This window comes from Siphateles boraxobius, unplaced genomic scaffold (assembly GCF_051911475.1).
Source record: "Siphateles boraxobius isolate OS27281-9 unplaced genomic scaffold, OSU_SipBor_1 127, whole genome shotgun sequence".
Classification (NCBI taxonomy): Eukaryota; Metazoa; Chordata; class Actinopteri; order Cypriniformes; family Leuciscidae; genus Siphateles; species Siphateles boraxobius.
This window is the reverse complement of record NW_027508730.1, coordinates 82,501-100,000: the sequence shown is the minus strand read 5'-3', so window position 1 is coordinate 100,000 and position 17,500 is coordinate 82,501. Positions and strand designations below refer to the sequence as shown.

Genomic DNA, 17,500 nt, shown 5'->3' with positions numbered 1-17,500 from the left:
GTGAGTAGTTCCTTTAAGTAGGGGGGTGCATTGCCGTGGATGCATTGATGGGTAAGTAGGATGATTTTATAGTTAATCCTGTATGAGACAGGAAGCCAGTGAAGAGAGTGAAGGATGGGAGTGATATGCTCATATTTTCTTATCCTCATTAGGATCCTTGCTGCCTGTTTTGAATATATTGTAGTTTTTGAAGGCTTTTTCCAGAAATTCCAAAGAGGAGAGAATTGCTGTAGACCAGCCTCGAGGATACAAAAGCATGGACAAGTTTTTCAGCATCTGACAGACCAAGTGTGGGACGGAGTTTAGCAATGTTCCTGAGGTGATAGAAAGAGGTTTTACACAGATGTTTTATGTGGGCGTCAAATGTGAGTTGAGAATCAAATCTTACGCCCAGGTTAGTGACTGTCGATGATAGTGGAATGTTTTGACCAGAGAAGGTAATGTGGGTTATGGGTGATGACTGGACCTGATGTGGTGTACCAACTAAAATAGCTTCTGTTTTGGAGCTATTTAGCTGTAGGAAGTTTGCCTTCATCCATACCTCAATCTCTTCAAGGCAGGAGCTCAATGATGCCAGAGTGGCTGTAGATGAGATGAGGTTGGTTTTTATATATAGCTGAGTGTCATCGGCATAGCAATGAAATGATATTCCATGCCTGTTGATGATGTGGCCAAGGGGAAGAGTATAGATGGTGAACAAAATCGGGCCGAGAACCGACCCTTGAGGAACACCGAAAGTGACTGTATGCGTCTGAGACTTTACACCTCCCAAGGAAACATACTCTGTTCTTCCAGACAGGTAGGACTGGAACCAGCTCAAAGCAGTGTCAGAGAGTCGGATAGTATGATGGAGGCGCTGAAGGAGGATATTGTGATCAACCGTGTCAAAAGCTGCAGATAGATCCAGTAGGATAAGAAGCGATGGTGTGCCGGTGTCAGCCGCCATCAACAGGTCATTTGTGACCCTGATCAGGGCTGTTTCGGAGCTGTGAGCGGAACGGAAACCGGACTGAAATTTTTCAAAAAGGAAATTTGAATTCAGATGATCCTGAAGATGGGCAGCAACAACTTTTTCTAGAACCTTGGACAGGAATGAAAGGTTGGAAATAGGCCTGTAGTTTGCAAGAACTTCAGGGTCTGAAGTGGGTTTTTTTAGAAGGGATTTGATGACAGCAGTTTTAAGAGCAGATGGAACATGGCCAGTGCATAAAGAATGGTTGATGACTTTGGTTATTAAGGGACTCAGAGAACTGATGTGAGTTTTCACCAGAGCTGTAGGAAAAGGATCCAGCATACAGGTGGAAGCTTTCATCCTGCTGATGATGTCCTCAACCTGTTGTTTAGAGATTTCAGAAAAACAACAGAGAGGCTGGAAGGTCCCAGGCTGTGGGTCGGCAGTGGGGACAGACAGAGCAGGGGTGCTGGAGAGTCGAGAGCGGATGGTCTCAACTTTTTTTCTGAAGAAAGTGATGAAGCTATTGCATTTCTCTTCTGATGTGTCGTCATGTGAACTAGTTTGTGGCTTGGTGAGATGGTTTATGGTAGAGAAAAGCTTCTTGGAGTTTCCCTGATTTTTTACTTATGATGCTTGAATAATACTGTGTCCGTGCCTTTTTTAGCGACATTGAATAGGCCTTTTGATGTTCTTGATAGGCTATTTTGTGAACAGTAAGTCCAGTTTTTGAAGCACGCCGCTCAAGCTGTTTTCATTTTCCGTAGTTCTGGAGTGAACCAGGGAGATGTAGGTGAGAAAGTGACTATTCGTGTTTTTACAGGTGTGTGGAGGTCCAAAATACTACTCAGGGTGCTGTTATAAAAATCCACTGTTTCATATACTGATGTACAATTTTCGGATGGAATTTGCAGGAGGTCCAAAGCCAAAGTGTCTGGGTTGATATTTTTTATGTTTCTGAAATGGATTCGACGTTTTGGTTTGCTGTAATGAGAAAAGTTCACCTCCATTGAGATGACTTTGTGATCGGACACTCCGAGATCGTATACCAGCAGATTTTCAATGGGAGCAGAGTCAGTAATCACCAGATCAAGTGTATGTCCTCTGTTATATGTGTGGACGTCAACAAGCTGTTTAAGATTTAGACCATCCAATAGCTGTAGAAAATCAACTGCTGGATGACAGGAGGGGGTGTCAACGTGAATGTTCAGATCTCCAAGTATAACAATATTTGCAGATGTAGCACAGAGTGAAGTGAGAAATTCATTTATCTCTGGGATAAAAGCTGGATTTTGCTTAGGAGGCCGGTAAATGAGAAGTATAGTCATAGTGCAGGGTGGTTTACATCTGAAGGCAAGGCATTCAAAAGTGAACAAGTCAGGCAGAGACAGCGGGGTGAGTTTTAAGTCACTGCGGTGTAGTACTGCTAGGCCACCACCGCGACCGGAGTGGCGGGCTTTCTCCAAGTATTGATAATCCGGAGGACATGCTTCATTTAATGCAAAAAATCCCTCTGGCTGATGCCAGGTCTCAGTAAGACAGATGATATCAATATTCCTGTCCAATATGTGGCTGTGTATAAATCAAGATTTGTTTGTGAGAGACTGTGTATTAAACAGTTAAATTTTGATGTTTGATGGAGTGATGTAATGTAAAGAACGAAGTAGACTGAAATCCACTCCACGTTTTATGTTCCGCTCCGTAGTGACGGGTCTTGTGCAAATAGATTTCCCAACGCTATTTACTCCAAGTAGAGAGGCATTCTGATGACGTAGATGGCGTGCGACAATGCGCTCGGCTGACCAAAGGGATGGAATGGTGTCACCAGACTGAGAGAAAACAAACTTTCTACGGCAGCTTCTATGGATGTAGCGGGGTCGGCTTTGAAGTTTAAGTTGTTTAATGGCTGAGATATATGTTGGACTGCTGTTATTCCTCAAGTAAAGCAGTTGTGGGATGGAGTACTTTTGCATCATGTCGCTTTACAGAGTAGATCCGAAGATTGTCCAGCCGGCTGATAAGTGGCTGCTCGCTAAGCCGGGGAGATGTTACCTTGTCCAACGAGGGCTAACTTGGCAGTGAAGTGTTGTCCGTTAAGACGATATTGATGCTGATGTCGATGAGAGATATCAAGTCCACAGGGCCAGTAAACAATTGCAGTGCAGCGGCTCAGGTACAGACCGACATTGTATGAAGAAGATTGCCAGCAACAACAAGTATGATACAAAAATCCATACATCCATGTAATCCGTTCAAAAACAATTATAAAAAACTACCTGGTAGATAGCAGATAGTGACTTTGTAAAAAGTAGGTTCTAGAGTGCAAAAATGATACACAAAGACGTTTTCTTAAGGGAGAAGCGGCAACAGACAGTGCCAGCGTCCTCTCGCCTCCATTAGACCAATGCTTTATGAGCATTTATGAGCATAGCTCCATATGTTCTAGCTACAGAATGGATGCGCAAATGGATTTTTAAATTGGTATTGTAATTTATGGAAAGAAATAATTCAAGACTGCTTACGTCTTGCTGGACACGGGTCAAAGTTCTCAATTTTGGGAAAGTCAAAATGCAGTCCAGACTCTGCTGTCTGCTGTGATCTTTCTCTTGTCCTGCATAAAGAGGGTGGTGCTTGACCAATAGAGTCAGACCAGACGCAGGGCGCATTTCTATTTGTTTCATTGAGATTCATTGATTTTAATTAAAGTGAAACTTTAGCAGCGTCACTCCACATCCCTGAAAGAAGCCTTCAGTTTGTTTGTTTCCAATTAGGATGAAGCATTTACTATTTGTATACATTGATATGATGAAATCATTAACTTATTAACCAGTCCCACTTTAAGTTAGTGTAGGAAATAATCCATCATTCTAGATCGAATTTGAGTCAACAAAAAAAGTCAACAAAACAGGTTTAAATTTTCTCTTAAAATTTGTTTATGTACTTGCTATTGATGGTACACAAAGTACAAATACAGTCGGGTGTCCTGAAAGTACTGTAGGAACCACTGTTCACACAGATGCTTCGATGCTAACTTCCATACTGGATCTCTGTTTTGGAATATGAGTCCTTAGCTCCAGATCTCGGGGAAGTGACAAACAATGAGAATGAAGTTGAATCATTTTTGTATGGCTGATCTGAAAGTGTGTAATTAATCACTTAATTTAAAATGCTGTCAGGACCATAGATTATCTGGGGGTTTCAAAGCTTTAAATTCTGAGTTTTTTCAGCGATTTGGTCTTCTAAAGTTTTCCAATTTTCCTTGTATTTGGCAGTGTTTGGGACTGATGGGTGTGTTTGGAAATAGGGGTTTGAGCACATCACAATATATCTGCAACTCTTTAATGCATTTAAATGTTCATTTAAGTATAGTTAATTATTATATAAAAGAGCTGAGAACACTTTAGATTAGGTAACACATATTCACTATTAACTAGGAGTTTCCCCTCGATAAACTCCTAATTAGTCCTTATGGATAGTAAGTAAGGTAGTTGTAGAGGGTTAAGGGGTGTAGAATACAACCTTAATATGTGCTTGGTAAGTACTAATAAACAGCCAATATGTTGGTAATATGCATGCTAATAAGCAACTTTTTAATAGTGAATAATGTTCTCTAATCTAAAGTGTTACCTAATATCAAATAAATAATTTCTTTGATTAAGTGGATTTAGTTTTCATTTGACACTTATTCTTAGTGTTTTCCCCACATTTCTTTAACCCCCCCAATGATTATGTATAGACCACATCTCTCTCTCTCTCTCTCTCTCTCTCTCTCTCTCTCTCTCTCTCTCTCTCTCTCTCTCTCTCTCTCTCTCTCCCCATCACTGCAAAATCATCTGTGTGTTTCACAAGCACCGGGGATCCCATCAAACCCCTGTGCTTGTGTTAACAGCACACTTACTACACCACTCTAACAGCTCTTTTGTTAAGCTTTATTCATTTGCTTACCTTTATTACTACTTTGCTTTGACTTAATTTATCAGGAATTCCATCATAAGTCCCAAATGAGTGCATTTTAAATAATTGACCAGTTAGGAGCACTACATAGACAGCGGCTGCCGTGCGAAGACTCGATTCACTATCACACCTCACTAGGTTTCTGGCCGCTGTGGTGAGGGAGAGCGACAGGAAACGAGGGAGGAGAGAAGAACTTTAGAAGAGAAGCAAATAAACAGGGCCAAGACCCCGCTGGAGGAGAAAACAGCCCGTCCTCCGGCTGGTTAGCGTGTCCCTGCAGCCGCGATAAGACTGTAATCAGCATTAGCCCTGCGATTAGCACTGTAGAGCGGCGGCCCTCCTGTGTGTGATGGGGCAGGCATGGGCAGTTGGAGATTAGATGGAGAGGGTGTTTATTGGGGAACTGCTGAGGAGATGTCAAGCTTGAGAGGGGATGGGGGTGTTTGGAACTTATTTAAAGTTCTGATTCCTCCGTTGAAGAAGAGAGTGAACCATCTTACGGAATATTACGCAGGGAAATTGCATTCTAATGGTCTAATAGAGACAGATGAGAGAGAATATTTGTTTGTCCAATAGGTTAACTGCACAAAAGAGCACTTGATATAAGTGCTTTAATATATATTTTATAATTATTTTTAAATCCTTGACTTGCTGGATAGACTTTCTCTATCATGAATTTATATTACTGTAAATGAAGAGCACATATAAAATGTTTGTTTAAAATGCACTGTAATAATTAATAATGGCTGTGGAATCTCGTTCTGTCCTGCTCAGAGGCATTGTGCTTATTCCATGTCCTTTTTTTAACCAGGAATGAAAATGTTGGAGGATGCCGATGAAAACATAATTTTAATCTTATCCACAATTTGAAACTCTCCCTAAGTCTAGCCATAAAGAGTCAGCATTTTACAATTTCCCAAAAATGTAAAGGTTATTTGTGAGTTTCTGTTGTGCTAATATGATTTAGTCTTAAATAGAAGCGTTTTCCTGTCGGCTTACATAGGAAATCAATGTATGAACAGGCTTTAAGCTCTTTAAGCCTGTATATTTGCGTAGTTTGCTAACATTTATACATTATGGTAAATGGTAGACGGTTCTGTACAGCATAAAAACTGCCCTTTATTTTGAGATGGTCATACAGAGAAGTTCCCTTTCAAGGGAACTCGAGCTGCGTTAAGACGCAGTGGGAACGCTCTGCGTGATTGCGTCGTGAAGCACGTGTATAATCAGTCCAATGGAAGAGCTAGACGTCATAGGCGGGTGACGTCATAGACCAGGAAGCTATAAAGCACACCTGAAAACAGACCGCGACAGCTTCTGTGCCTTCAGCAAGCGATCTGTGTATTCTGTCCTTGTCATATTTATTGTTGTCTGTCAAGTTGCAATATATATATATATATATATATATATATATATATATATATTATGGCAAAAGAGAGCAAGCAGCTTTGTATTGTTCCCTGCCCACGTTATATCATGGGTTGGGACACACACATCAGCTTTCTGGTACTATTTGGGAGTGGAACATACAACAGTCAGTTCTCGAGTGGGCTGACTGTGAGCATTGCGAGAAGCTGTCCGTGAGGACGCTCCGCTCCCGCCAGGCGTTCTTCGAGGAGGACGGTTCGGTTCGCGCTCCCCACGTGGGTCCCGCTGTTGCCGATGCATAGCAGCGACTCGCATTTTGGGGTTCGCAAACGGATCTGACAGCGGGGGTTGGGACGGGCCCCGCCCTATCTCAGCTTTCCCCACTGTGGTGGACCCAGAGCAGGCTTTGGTTATGGAGCAGGAAGTACTGACACTTCTGCAAAAGGAGCTGTAGAAAGGGTTCCTCCTCCCGACAGACAGTCAGGGTTTTACTGCCATTACTTCATTGTTCCAAAAGAGGATGAGGGGTTGCGTCCTACTCTAGACCTGCGTCAATTAAACAGCAGGTTTCAGAATCTTAAGTTCAAAGTAAGCAAAAAATGCTTACTCTAAATATGATTGTGTCACAGACTCAGTTCGAGGACTGGTTTGTCACAATAGACTTAAAGGACACTTACTTATCTATCCATCCTCATCACAGGAGATTCCTGAGGTTTGCTTTCAGGGGCAAAGCATACCAGTATCGGGTTCTTCCTTTCGGCCTAGGTTATCACCCCGCACCCTTTACAATATGCGTGGATGCAGCTCTGGCTCCTCTGAGATTCCAGGGCATTCGCGTATTAAATTATATCGACGATTGGTGGATTTTAGCTCAGTCCGAGCTTTTGGCAGTTCAACATCGAGATGTCATTCTGTCCCACATAAGGGGGTTGGGGTTGCGGCTCAACACCAAAAAGAGTGTACTCCTCCCAGCTCAGAGGACCACTTTTCTAGGTGTATTATGGGATTCGACAACAATGAAAGCATGTCTGTCTCCTGCACGTATTTCTGTGATTCTCACAGCCGTAAAGAATGTAAAACTAGATCAGTCACTCAGTGCAAAACAGTCTCTGAGACTGTTGGGGCTCATGGTAGTTGCGTCCAACGTAGTTACTTTTGGCCTTCTGTACATGAGACCCCTGCAGTGGTGGCTCGGGTCCAAGGGGTTTTCTCCGAGGGGAAAGCTTTTTTCACATGATCAAGGTCACGCGGCTATGCCTTCGTGCCTCGGTCATGTGGAAGAAACCTTGGTTCCTCGCCCAGTGCCCAGTGCTGGGGGCTTCTTGTCGACGCGTCACATTATCGACGGATGCTTCCCTCACAGGATGGGGGGCGGTCATGAGTGGCCGCTCGGTGAAAGGTCTTTGGCTGGGGCTCATGGCAGTTGCTTCCAACGTAGTTACTTTTGGCCTTCTGTACATGAGACCCCTGCTGTGGTGGCTCAGGACCAAGGTGTTTTCTCCGAGGGGAAATCCGTTTTCGCATGATCAAGCTCACGCGGCTATGCCTTCGTGCCTCGGTCATGTGGAAGAACCTAGGTTCCTCGCCCAGGCCCAGTGTTGGGGGCTTCTTGTCGACGCATAATGCTATCGACGGATGCTTCCCTCACAAGTCGGGGGCAATCATGAGTGGTTGCTCGGCGAAGGGTCCGGACAACACACTGATGGTCTCGTATATCAGAGCAGATATCCTGTTGTGGCAGGGGCTGTGGCCCGGGGAATGGAGACTTCACCCCGAGGTCGTCGAGCTTCTTACGGAGAACTTCGGTCAAACTACAAGTCGACCTTTCGCATCACTTGTACAATGCATTGCCCTTGCGGTTCTCCCTCACGCATCCAGCTCCGCTTGGACTGGATGTGATGTAATAGGTGTGGTTGCCGCTACACCTATACGCTTTTCCCGATATCTTTGCTCCTGGGAGCTCTGGAGTTGTGGATACTGTGGGCTCAGCCTCTGAGGGGGCCCAGCTCATAGATTCAGGTCTCTCGACCAAGGTCGTGGAGACCATACTCCAGTCTATAGCTTCCTCCACGAGAAGACTAAATATGCTGTTCTCTTCCTGGTGCAGAGAACGCCTTCTGAATCTTGTTTCTGCCCCGTGGGTACAGTACTTGATTTCTGTATGAATGTTTCTTTACTGGGTTATCTCTGAGGAGAGATCCTTAATTTCGTCTTCTCCATGGTACATGAGGCTGAGGCCTACACGTACTTGGATTTGCACCTGCTATGGTGATAGTATTTCTTCACCCCAGGTCGGGTTGTATTTCTAGGTCCCTACTAAATGTGCGGGTCATTTGTGCAGCAGGCCTTCTGTCCTCCACCTTTAATACCCCAGATCAGGAAAAACTTAATCTGTTACGCCCTGTCCGGGCTTTGGATGCGTATGTCCACAGAGCTGCTCAGTGGCGTATATCATAACAATTATTTGTCTGCTTCGGGTCACCTAAGATAGGTTGCCCGGCATCTAAACAGATGATGAGCAAGTGGGTAGTTGAGGCTATCTCACTTGCTTACGAAGCGGCCGGACACCCTTCACCTATGGCTGTTCAGGCCCATTCTACAGGAGTATGGCTGCCTCTAGGCTTTAATTTCGGGTGTTCCCCTTCAGGACATTTGTAATACGGCAGGCTGGTCCTCACCACATACATTGTCAGATTTTATGACTTACACCTCTCCACTCCTGGGGCCAGGTTGCTTGCTTCTTAGTGTGCGCAAGGACTTCACACAGAACGGGCATTTGTCTTTATGGCGTAGTGGGTATGGGGTTCCCACCGCGTCTCAACGCAGCTCGAGTTCCCTTGAAAGGGAACGTCTCAGGTTACGTATGTAACCCTGGTTCCCTGAGAGGGAACGAGACGCTGCGTTTTCCTGCCATATTTCCTGCATGCCCTGATCGACTTGCTTCAGGCTTTTTCAGAAGCTGTCGCGGTCTGTTTTCAGGTGTGCTTTATAGCTTCCTGGTCTATGACGTCACCCGCCTATGACGTCTAGCTCTTCCATTGGACTGATTATACACGTGCTTCACGACGCAATCACGCAGAGCGTTCCCACCGCGTCTCAACGCAGCGTCTCGTTCCCTCTCAGGGAACCAGGGTTACATACATAACCTGAGACATTTTCACTTTGGTGTTCACGTCTCTCTGCAGTGAGATCTATTGCAATAGAGACTCTCCTGAACTTCAGTCGAGCAGATTTGTTTCTTTTGTCTGATCTTTGCAAACCTGCAAAGCTCCGCTCAACCAAATTACTGCTGTGTCATATTTTGCAGCAACAAGCATCATTATCCAGGGACACAGGTGTTCTGCTGTTTTCTGATCTCAAATACACATGGCACTGTGGGATAACGTCTGCAGTTCCATAGGAGAGAGGTCGACTAGTCAAAACCTGAGACATTAGTGACTAGACACAGTGAGACATTAGCCCTATTTTAATTGAAATCCTTTTTTAGATGGGATCTTTATCGAGTTAGACTTGGAGTCCTAAAATGAATTTGAACTAACTCAATGTTTAAGAATGATTTGAGTGTTTTTTTTATTTGTGCCTCGATGCTGTGCTGAGGACAGTGGTGTGATGTTCAACCCTAGAGTGTGACAGATATTTTAATATCCATCAATGTGCACTGATCCTCTGCTTGCACACTCTCACACGGACCAGAGAACAGAGCAATTACCAGCCGAAGACGACAGCAGTGAAGAGCCTCAGTGCTAACACACGCCCCTACACACGTCTGTGATTGCAGCAGAAACAGTTTAATTGTTGATTAGCACGATTTATGCTAATGTTTGGGAGGGTGTTTTCTTTCGTCAGTTTGGAAGTCAGTCATGTTTGGAATTTTGTTGAGTCGTTGTGGCGGGAGCATTTATTCCGGCCCTCCTTGCGCTCGGCGCTCCTCACAGTCCTTCTGTTAGGGGACGGCGGGTAATAATTAATCCTTTTATGTGTAAGAAGCCGAGCTGCTGCTTTTGTTCTTCCACTTGACTAACCTAAGTAGGGTTGCCTAGGAAACCTTTGTGTGAAGGTTCAGTGTTCTCCAGCATTCAGATCTGTTCAGGTGTTCAGTGCGGCAGTTTCTTCTGCTCAGTCCTGGACAGTTCACTTTGGCATATATATATATATATATATATATATATATATATATATATATATATACTGAATATACAGATATGCAAAAGGAATGTTGGGAACTCTAAGACTGATATTACCCACCAGCACACTAAAGAAAAAGAAGCATTGAATGAGCTTTTTGCACACTGCTGTATGTTCTCTCACATACACACATACAGCTGAAGAATCAAAATGTTCTTATAGTGAGAGATTTCAGCCGTCACCAACCAGAGATGAACATCATGACTTCCCTACAGCCGCTCTGTTTTCTGAAAGTTCTCATGGTTAGTATCTGAGTGTGTGTTCTGTGCCTGACCCTAACAGAGGAAAGAAGTAGTTGTGTAGGCTTGTAGTTGTGTTTATTCTTTTCATTGAGTAGCCTATTAAATATTTTTTCACATAGTTTTAAATACTGTCTTACATTGTTTGAAGAACAACTTACATTGTTTGAAGATATTGATTTGTAAAGAAAACAGATATGTTCCTAATTCTGAGTATCTGAATTTTTGTGTAGGCTAGTCCACTGGTAGTGTACATAGGAATTTATTTCAAATCTACTTAACTCTTTCCCTGCCATTGACAGAATTTTCCAGCTATCCATGTTTTCACGGTTATACATTAGGGTGTGCTATTACATGTTCTGAGAGTACATTATCTTCAGATGAAAACACACGTGAAGAAGAAGCAGAAACAAGCATAGAAGATTGCTTAAGAAAAGGAAAAATTATGCGATCATCAACCATTAAACAGCATATAAATCAAAACTGCCTAATGTTACTGAATGAAATGTTGACTCAGGACGGAGAAGCTTTGAGGTGTTGATGGACTCGATCGACTCCATCTGTGTTTGATCATCGCTTAGAATCCCATCCGGATGAAGTCTTTGACAAAAACATGTTTTTCTCAGCTTTTTGTTTCAACTGTGGGTTTTAAAAAAATGAAACTTAACCACATTCAAGTGTTGATAAAAAGGATGCATGAAGCTAGTATACAGTGTTTAAAATGGAAAGAGTTAAAGTCTGTGTAAAGGAAATTCAGAGATTTGTTTCTAAACACATTATAAATGTTAGACATGTATTGCTGAAAACACATTCCAAAAGACTGTGACCTATGCAGTACTGAATTGTGGAGTTAGACCGTTAAACAGTTTTTCATCATTTTTGTGTTCAGGATTGTTTGTGCAGGCCTGAAATCATGCACTGGAGCCACTGACCATGGCACCTCTCCTAACACTATAATAACTAGAGCGCATTAGCATCAGTGGTTTGCCCGCTCAATCCGAGTATCTCCTGTCCCGTATGTGCCCCCCAATGAGTGTAAGTTGCCTTGTGTGCTTATGTTATAATTGTAGAAGGTAGTCCACAGTAACTCAACTAAATTTTCCAACCCTCTAACAGGATTATTTTGTTTATATGCATCAGTATGTTTTACTAATTAGACAAGTAATTTCAACTATTATCTGTGCACAAACAGTGACTTTGTGAAACCACGAGTGGGCATGGTTTCAGCGCGACAGTGTTTGTGTTACGAGCGCTGAGAGAGAATCCACTTGCACGCACCCTTTTAATGAAAAAACTCCACATGAATAGACAAGAACATCTGACCTAAAACATGAACACTGTCCACCACAGAAAACAGCATACAACGAGTAGCAAAACATAACTGAAAACCAAGGTCCTAACCTAACCCTAACTGCAGGTGTGTTCAATGATGGTAACTATAACAACTAATATGACAACAAGGAGAGACAGAAACAAAACAGGAAGAGAAGACGGAAACAATGAGAACGGAGAAGGCACTTCAACATAAAAGTCCATAAAAAACAAAAGACAGAACTCAAAGGGTCAAACCAGAAGTCCAGGCGGGAGGTGGAGCGGAGGCAGACCTAGGGACCCTAACCCGAACCCTAACCAGAACCTCAACCCTAACCTGAGCCTGAACCCGAACCAGAACCAGAACCCCAACCCTAACGCGAACCCGAACCATAACCCTAACCCGTGCGGCAGAAGGAGTGGAGGCTGAGGTGGATCGGGAGCCTGGGTGGAGACGACTGGACTAAAGACCACCACTGCAGCGCAGACGGGTCTGAAGACGGGCTGATCAGACAAAGGGACTAAAGCAGCCTTTGGAGCGGTCTCCTGAGCTGAAACAGGCTCTGGAGCCGACACTGGACTCTGGTCAGGGACTGGAGGCGATGTGTGTGTTGCCCCCACACACAAGATAGCCGTGGCCACAATGGTCAGCGCTGCACACTCTGAAGACTCATGCGTGGTGGCCATCTTGGCTGAAGACTGTAAATATATAAATAGTAAAATATAAGGATGATATTATGTTCACTTAAAGAAAACGTACATGTATACTTGCAATGCAGTATAAAACTTCTATACTATGCTACTATAAAACTATACTTCAAATTGTACTTTCATAAACTAAAAAAAAATGTTAAAAATTAAGTAAACATAAAGTATACTTAAAAATATACTTGAAATTTACTTATACTTAAGTAAATTACCTTGAAGTACACTTCTTTTTCATAAGGTTTGCCAGCTGGGATCAGAGTTTAATGTGACCATTAAGTGAAAACATGTTGCTTGTGTTTGTATTGAGGTCATTCAGCCACACGTATACACACACTGCACTAAAGGAAACACATCTCCTTCCTCCTTCTCTCTGTCCTGTGCTCATCAGAAGCGAATTTGTCCAGGCTAAGAGAAGTGTCCTCCGCCAATCATGCTTGAATCTGCCTCTCCAGAGAGGATGATGCTGACAGAGAGGACGATGTGTGAGTGGGACGTGCAGAGAGGGAGAAAAATTGGAGAGAAATGTGTGATGAAAAGCTTCTTGAGTTTCAGCAGGGAGACAGACTGATGTGACCTCACCTTTACCTGTCGGAGTCAAACAAACGGCCTCTGCAGGACGTGTTTAGCAGGATCTCCAAATCCTCTCGGCCGTGAAACCTCTTCCTGCTCGCGATGCTCCATCTGTGCACAGCACTCGGGAGGAAAAAGCCCAGTGATTGACATGTCAGCACTTCCTGTCAGGGATTTATGCGGCACGGCTGATAATGCTCCTGCACCACAAGGTCATAATTTAGCTTCCTCTCGGTTTACCTTCTCCCTGATAGAATTGCTTGTAATTTATAGTATTGTTTTAATTAAATAGATTGAGAGAGGCCTAAGTGCTCACGGTTTTAAGACAAGCTATTTTTTAGGAAGTACAATCTGAATTCTTAAACTCCCGTCTAGGACAGACATAAAGTAGAGCAATAAAGTGAAAGGCCACTAAACCAGGGATGGTTGTTAGTGGAATTAAATTGTTGTAGAAATATTACAGGAAAACATGTACAAACTGACACAACCACACCTGCACAAAACAAAAGTAAATCGTGTGGTCTCATGAGCAGTGTTTGTAAAGCGACAGAAGACCATCACATAAATGAAAGATGGTGAAATGCAGGATCCTTCCAGGCAGTGTATGATGGCCGACGATCAGCCTTCACCTGGACACAGGCGTGATGTGTTTATATGGAAATAGTCGATGTCAGTATTATAGGGATATCTGAAGTGTGACTGCTGCTGTAGAACTGTTTCCACACCCGTAATCAATACTTTAATGTCCAGTAAGAAGAGAGAAGCTGATTCCACATCAGTCTCTATCTCTGAAATCCTTTAACATTTTAAAACACAGTTTAACTAAACAAAAGCAGTATAATTCATGAATTAAAAAGAAATTATGGTAGCATTAAAAATGAGTTTTTTCATAAGTTTGTGGCAATTTTCCTTTTAATAGACATCCATCTCCAATTTTAAATCAACAGGCGTTTATCCACCCTCTAAATCCACAGCACTAATACATTTACCAGTCACGCTCCTTGAATACTTTCTCCACTTGACTAAATCCTAGCTAGTACTTATCAACATGATAAGTGAGTACAGGTGTGTGATTGTCTACGTAAATAACAATTAATAACATGTGAATGTTGTACAAGGTTAGTGGTATATATGTGGCTTCAGGCGTCAGGAAATCCATTTTAAATGCAACTTCACATTTGTAACTTGACTTCTATTAACTCTTGACTTCTGTTTATGAATCCATAGTGTGATCTTCACATATCTGCACAGCATTGTTGTTAATGAAGGTTTGATTTGATAGTAATATGGATTCACCCTTCCCTGTAGGTGATTGAAAACAGCACTAATATAAGGAGATCAGTAAACAAGTTTTCCAAGTATGGGCCACATCTGTTGGATTTGTAAAATACACTGTGAATTGGCTTGACCAGCATCCTTTTCCTCCATGTGTTGATGAATGTTGGACTGAAACAGGCTGATAGCACTAAACCTGGGATTGTGGGATTCCAGTACACCTGATCGGTTGGTTGGGGGCATTTGAGTCAGTGTTTGAATTCAGAAACCCTGTTATGACTTGGGTGATGTTCTTTCTGTCTCTCTCTTTCATGTCTGTCTTTCTCAGTAATGGCTTTTGCCCAACACACAGGGTTCAGGTCAGTGTTCGTCTTCACTCGATTGTTTGCTGTGGCTTCACAGCGGCCGGAACAAAAGTTCCTATTAAACTTCTCGTAGGGAGACAGCGAATGAGAAAGAGAGACTTGACCAAACTGGCAGAATGATTTGGGAACACATGCCATCGCCTGACCACAATCCAGCTTACATGTGCCTTGTACACTTATTCATCTAGAAAATTACGAGGTCGTTCAGATACAGTTTTGTTGTTGTTTTCCCTCGTTAGGGTGAATGAGGGTAATGAGAGAATCTTTTGGGACTGATCCAGGATCCTCTCGTCTATTCTCAGCTGCCATTTAAATTAATTAATGAATTCATTCATTCATTCATTCACTCTCTCTCCTTCTCTTTAAATTAGTTTTGACACAGGAGGTCAGTTAATGGCATTATGAAGGCTCAAATGCTCCCAACAGCGTTTTAATGAGCAGAGCAGCTTTCAGTCGTCTGGATGATCCTCTCCGCTGGATCTAAATGAATAGAGGCCAGCACAGACAAAACACAATTAACACACCATAGAGACCCGATTAACTAAGATGTGCTTGCACTGGTTTCCCAATTCATACACAAAGACTCCCACACACAGTAAACTATAATGTTCATGGTTTTACTGAACGCTTCTGAGCATGGTGAGTACAGCACATTCTGCATAGAGTTAGCTAACCGTGTTTAGGACAGGAGAACCATCTCAGCTAAAGGAGTAAACTCTGAAGACATTAGTCTTTAATGGTGCCTTCAGACCGTAACAGAGCTGACAGATTCAGTTTAATTTGACATACCGGCATCTTGCTCGAGAAGCTTCTCAGAAATAAAATGTTATGCAGATTTTTCTTGAAGCACCCACTTTTCAATTATAAGTTGTTTACAAAATGAAATCATGGCTTGACATTTTAATTTTGTCCCCAACTGACGAACATAAAAAAGATAAAATAACTTAGGGACAGAATCAAGTCTGTTTCATAATACAATATCAAACTAAATCTAAAATAACTGTTTAGAAAGAGATAAATACATAAAGCTAGCTTTAATTTCAGTTTGTTTTGTTTTATAGATAGAAAACATAGCTGGGTAATGGCACATTTGCCTGTGCTGTTCTTCCTGAATCACTGTGCATCAGATGGTTTGGACTTTGTGTGCGACGTAAAAAATACAAAGTATTTGCCCTAATATTGTACATGTCTGCTGAAGCTAGATTTGTGCCATTTCTATCTGTCATGTTAGAGGTGGTTCCACAGTGGCCTCCAGTGGCCAGAAATAAAACACCAGTATTTACAATTCTGTCAAGATTTCAGCCTGATGTGAGTCTCAGGTCTGTGCTCATTAATTCTCTCATAGACTTTTCATTTTCACACTGTGAAGAGATTCTCATGAGCATCAGTTTTTAATTCTGCCTGAGGGTTAGAAAAAAATCCCTGAGTCTGGACTTTACAGCATCTCTGTATTTCTGTTAAAGTGTATAGTATTTACAGAAGGACATAGCTTATAGTGATGTCAGATTAAAGTCTAAACTATTTCTGTTCCTCGAAAGAAACCAAACAAAAACAACCGTCAACAGGCAAGGCTCAGTTTCCCTTACTAAGAAATATTGTAAAAGATATTATTTTTCACAGATTTTACACATATATGGACTTCTCTTGCGCTGTGTGTGTTTGCAGGCAGCGCGGTGAACCTGACGTGCCGAGCGTTCTTCGGTTACAGCGGGGATGTGAGTCCTCTCATCTACTGGATGAAGGGAGAGAAGTTCATTGAGGATCTGGACGAAGGACGAATCAGAGAAAGTGAAATTAAGTAAGTAGATTATACTTATGACACCATTTCCTTTCATTTATCGAGATGATAATTCCTTTCATTTCTTTTCTGGATCGAGATGAGCAGAAAAGCTTCTTTCTTTTGTAATCTCCATCTAAATTTCATTGACTCCATTAATCATGCAGTTTAGGCATATGCAATCTTAATCACATCATGATTAGTATCAGGGTCAAAGTAGATGACAGAATCTGGGCTCACCTAAACTAGATCTCAAACTAGGAGTTCCAAGGTATTAATCTAATCATTTGTGAGTGGTTGATGGAAAGTCTGGACTGCCTGTTACTGTAAGTCAGTTCATGTAATGAGACTCATTATAAGATTTCGGAATATGTTTCAGAATACTAACACACCCTGAGCATCGTAATACAGTCCGTATGCAACTCTCACCACAATTAAAGTCCACTGAGCTCCACTGACTGTGGCCATCAGAATGAACCAAGAGCCCATTACGGTATTAATACGGTACATTGCTAATGCTGTGTGTGAATGTTGGATGAGTGTTTGACTGCATTGCTCATGTCTGGTTGGTACGTCAGTCATCATTTAGTCAGATCTGATCCTAAGGCCAGTGTGGCTTTTTCTGCCTGTTACTGTGCCAGTGGCTGAATCAATTCACAGTCTGCTAATAGAGAAGAGCTGACAGCAATGACAGCAGAATTTCATTTCTGAATCTGTACCTGAGATCCACTTGGTTTGAGTCCTGCAGCTCTGTCCACTACAAACACTGTAATTATTCTGATTAGTAGAGACTGAC

At 42.5% G+C, this 17,500-nt stretch overlaps 1 protein-coding gene across 3 annotated transcripts in view; it reads left to right on the top strand.

Annotated features, from left to right (window-relative positions):
- The window catches only part of il1rapl1b (interleukin 1 receptor accessory protein-like 1b), a 293,382-nt gene that overhangs the window by 251,004 nt on the left and 24,878 nt on the right, over positions 1–17,500 (top strand). For all 3 annotated transcript variants that reach the window (XM_077225167.1, XM_077225166.1, XM_077225168.1), the window contains one exon: positions 16,593–16,725. In XM_077225167.1, coding sequence (XP_077081282.1) covers positions 16,593–16,725 — 133 coding nt within the window. The remainder of the gene's footprint in view (positions 1–16,592; positions 16,726–17,500) is intronic.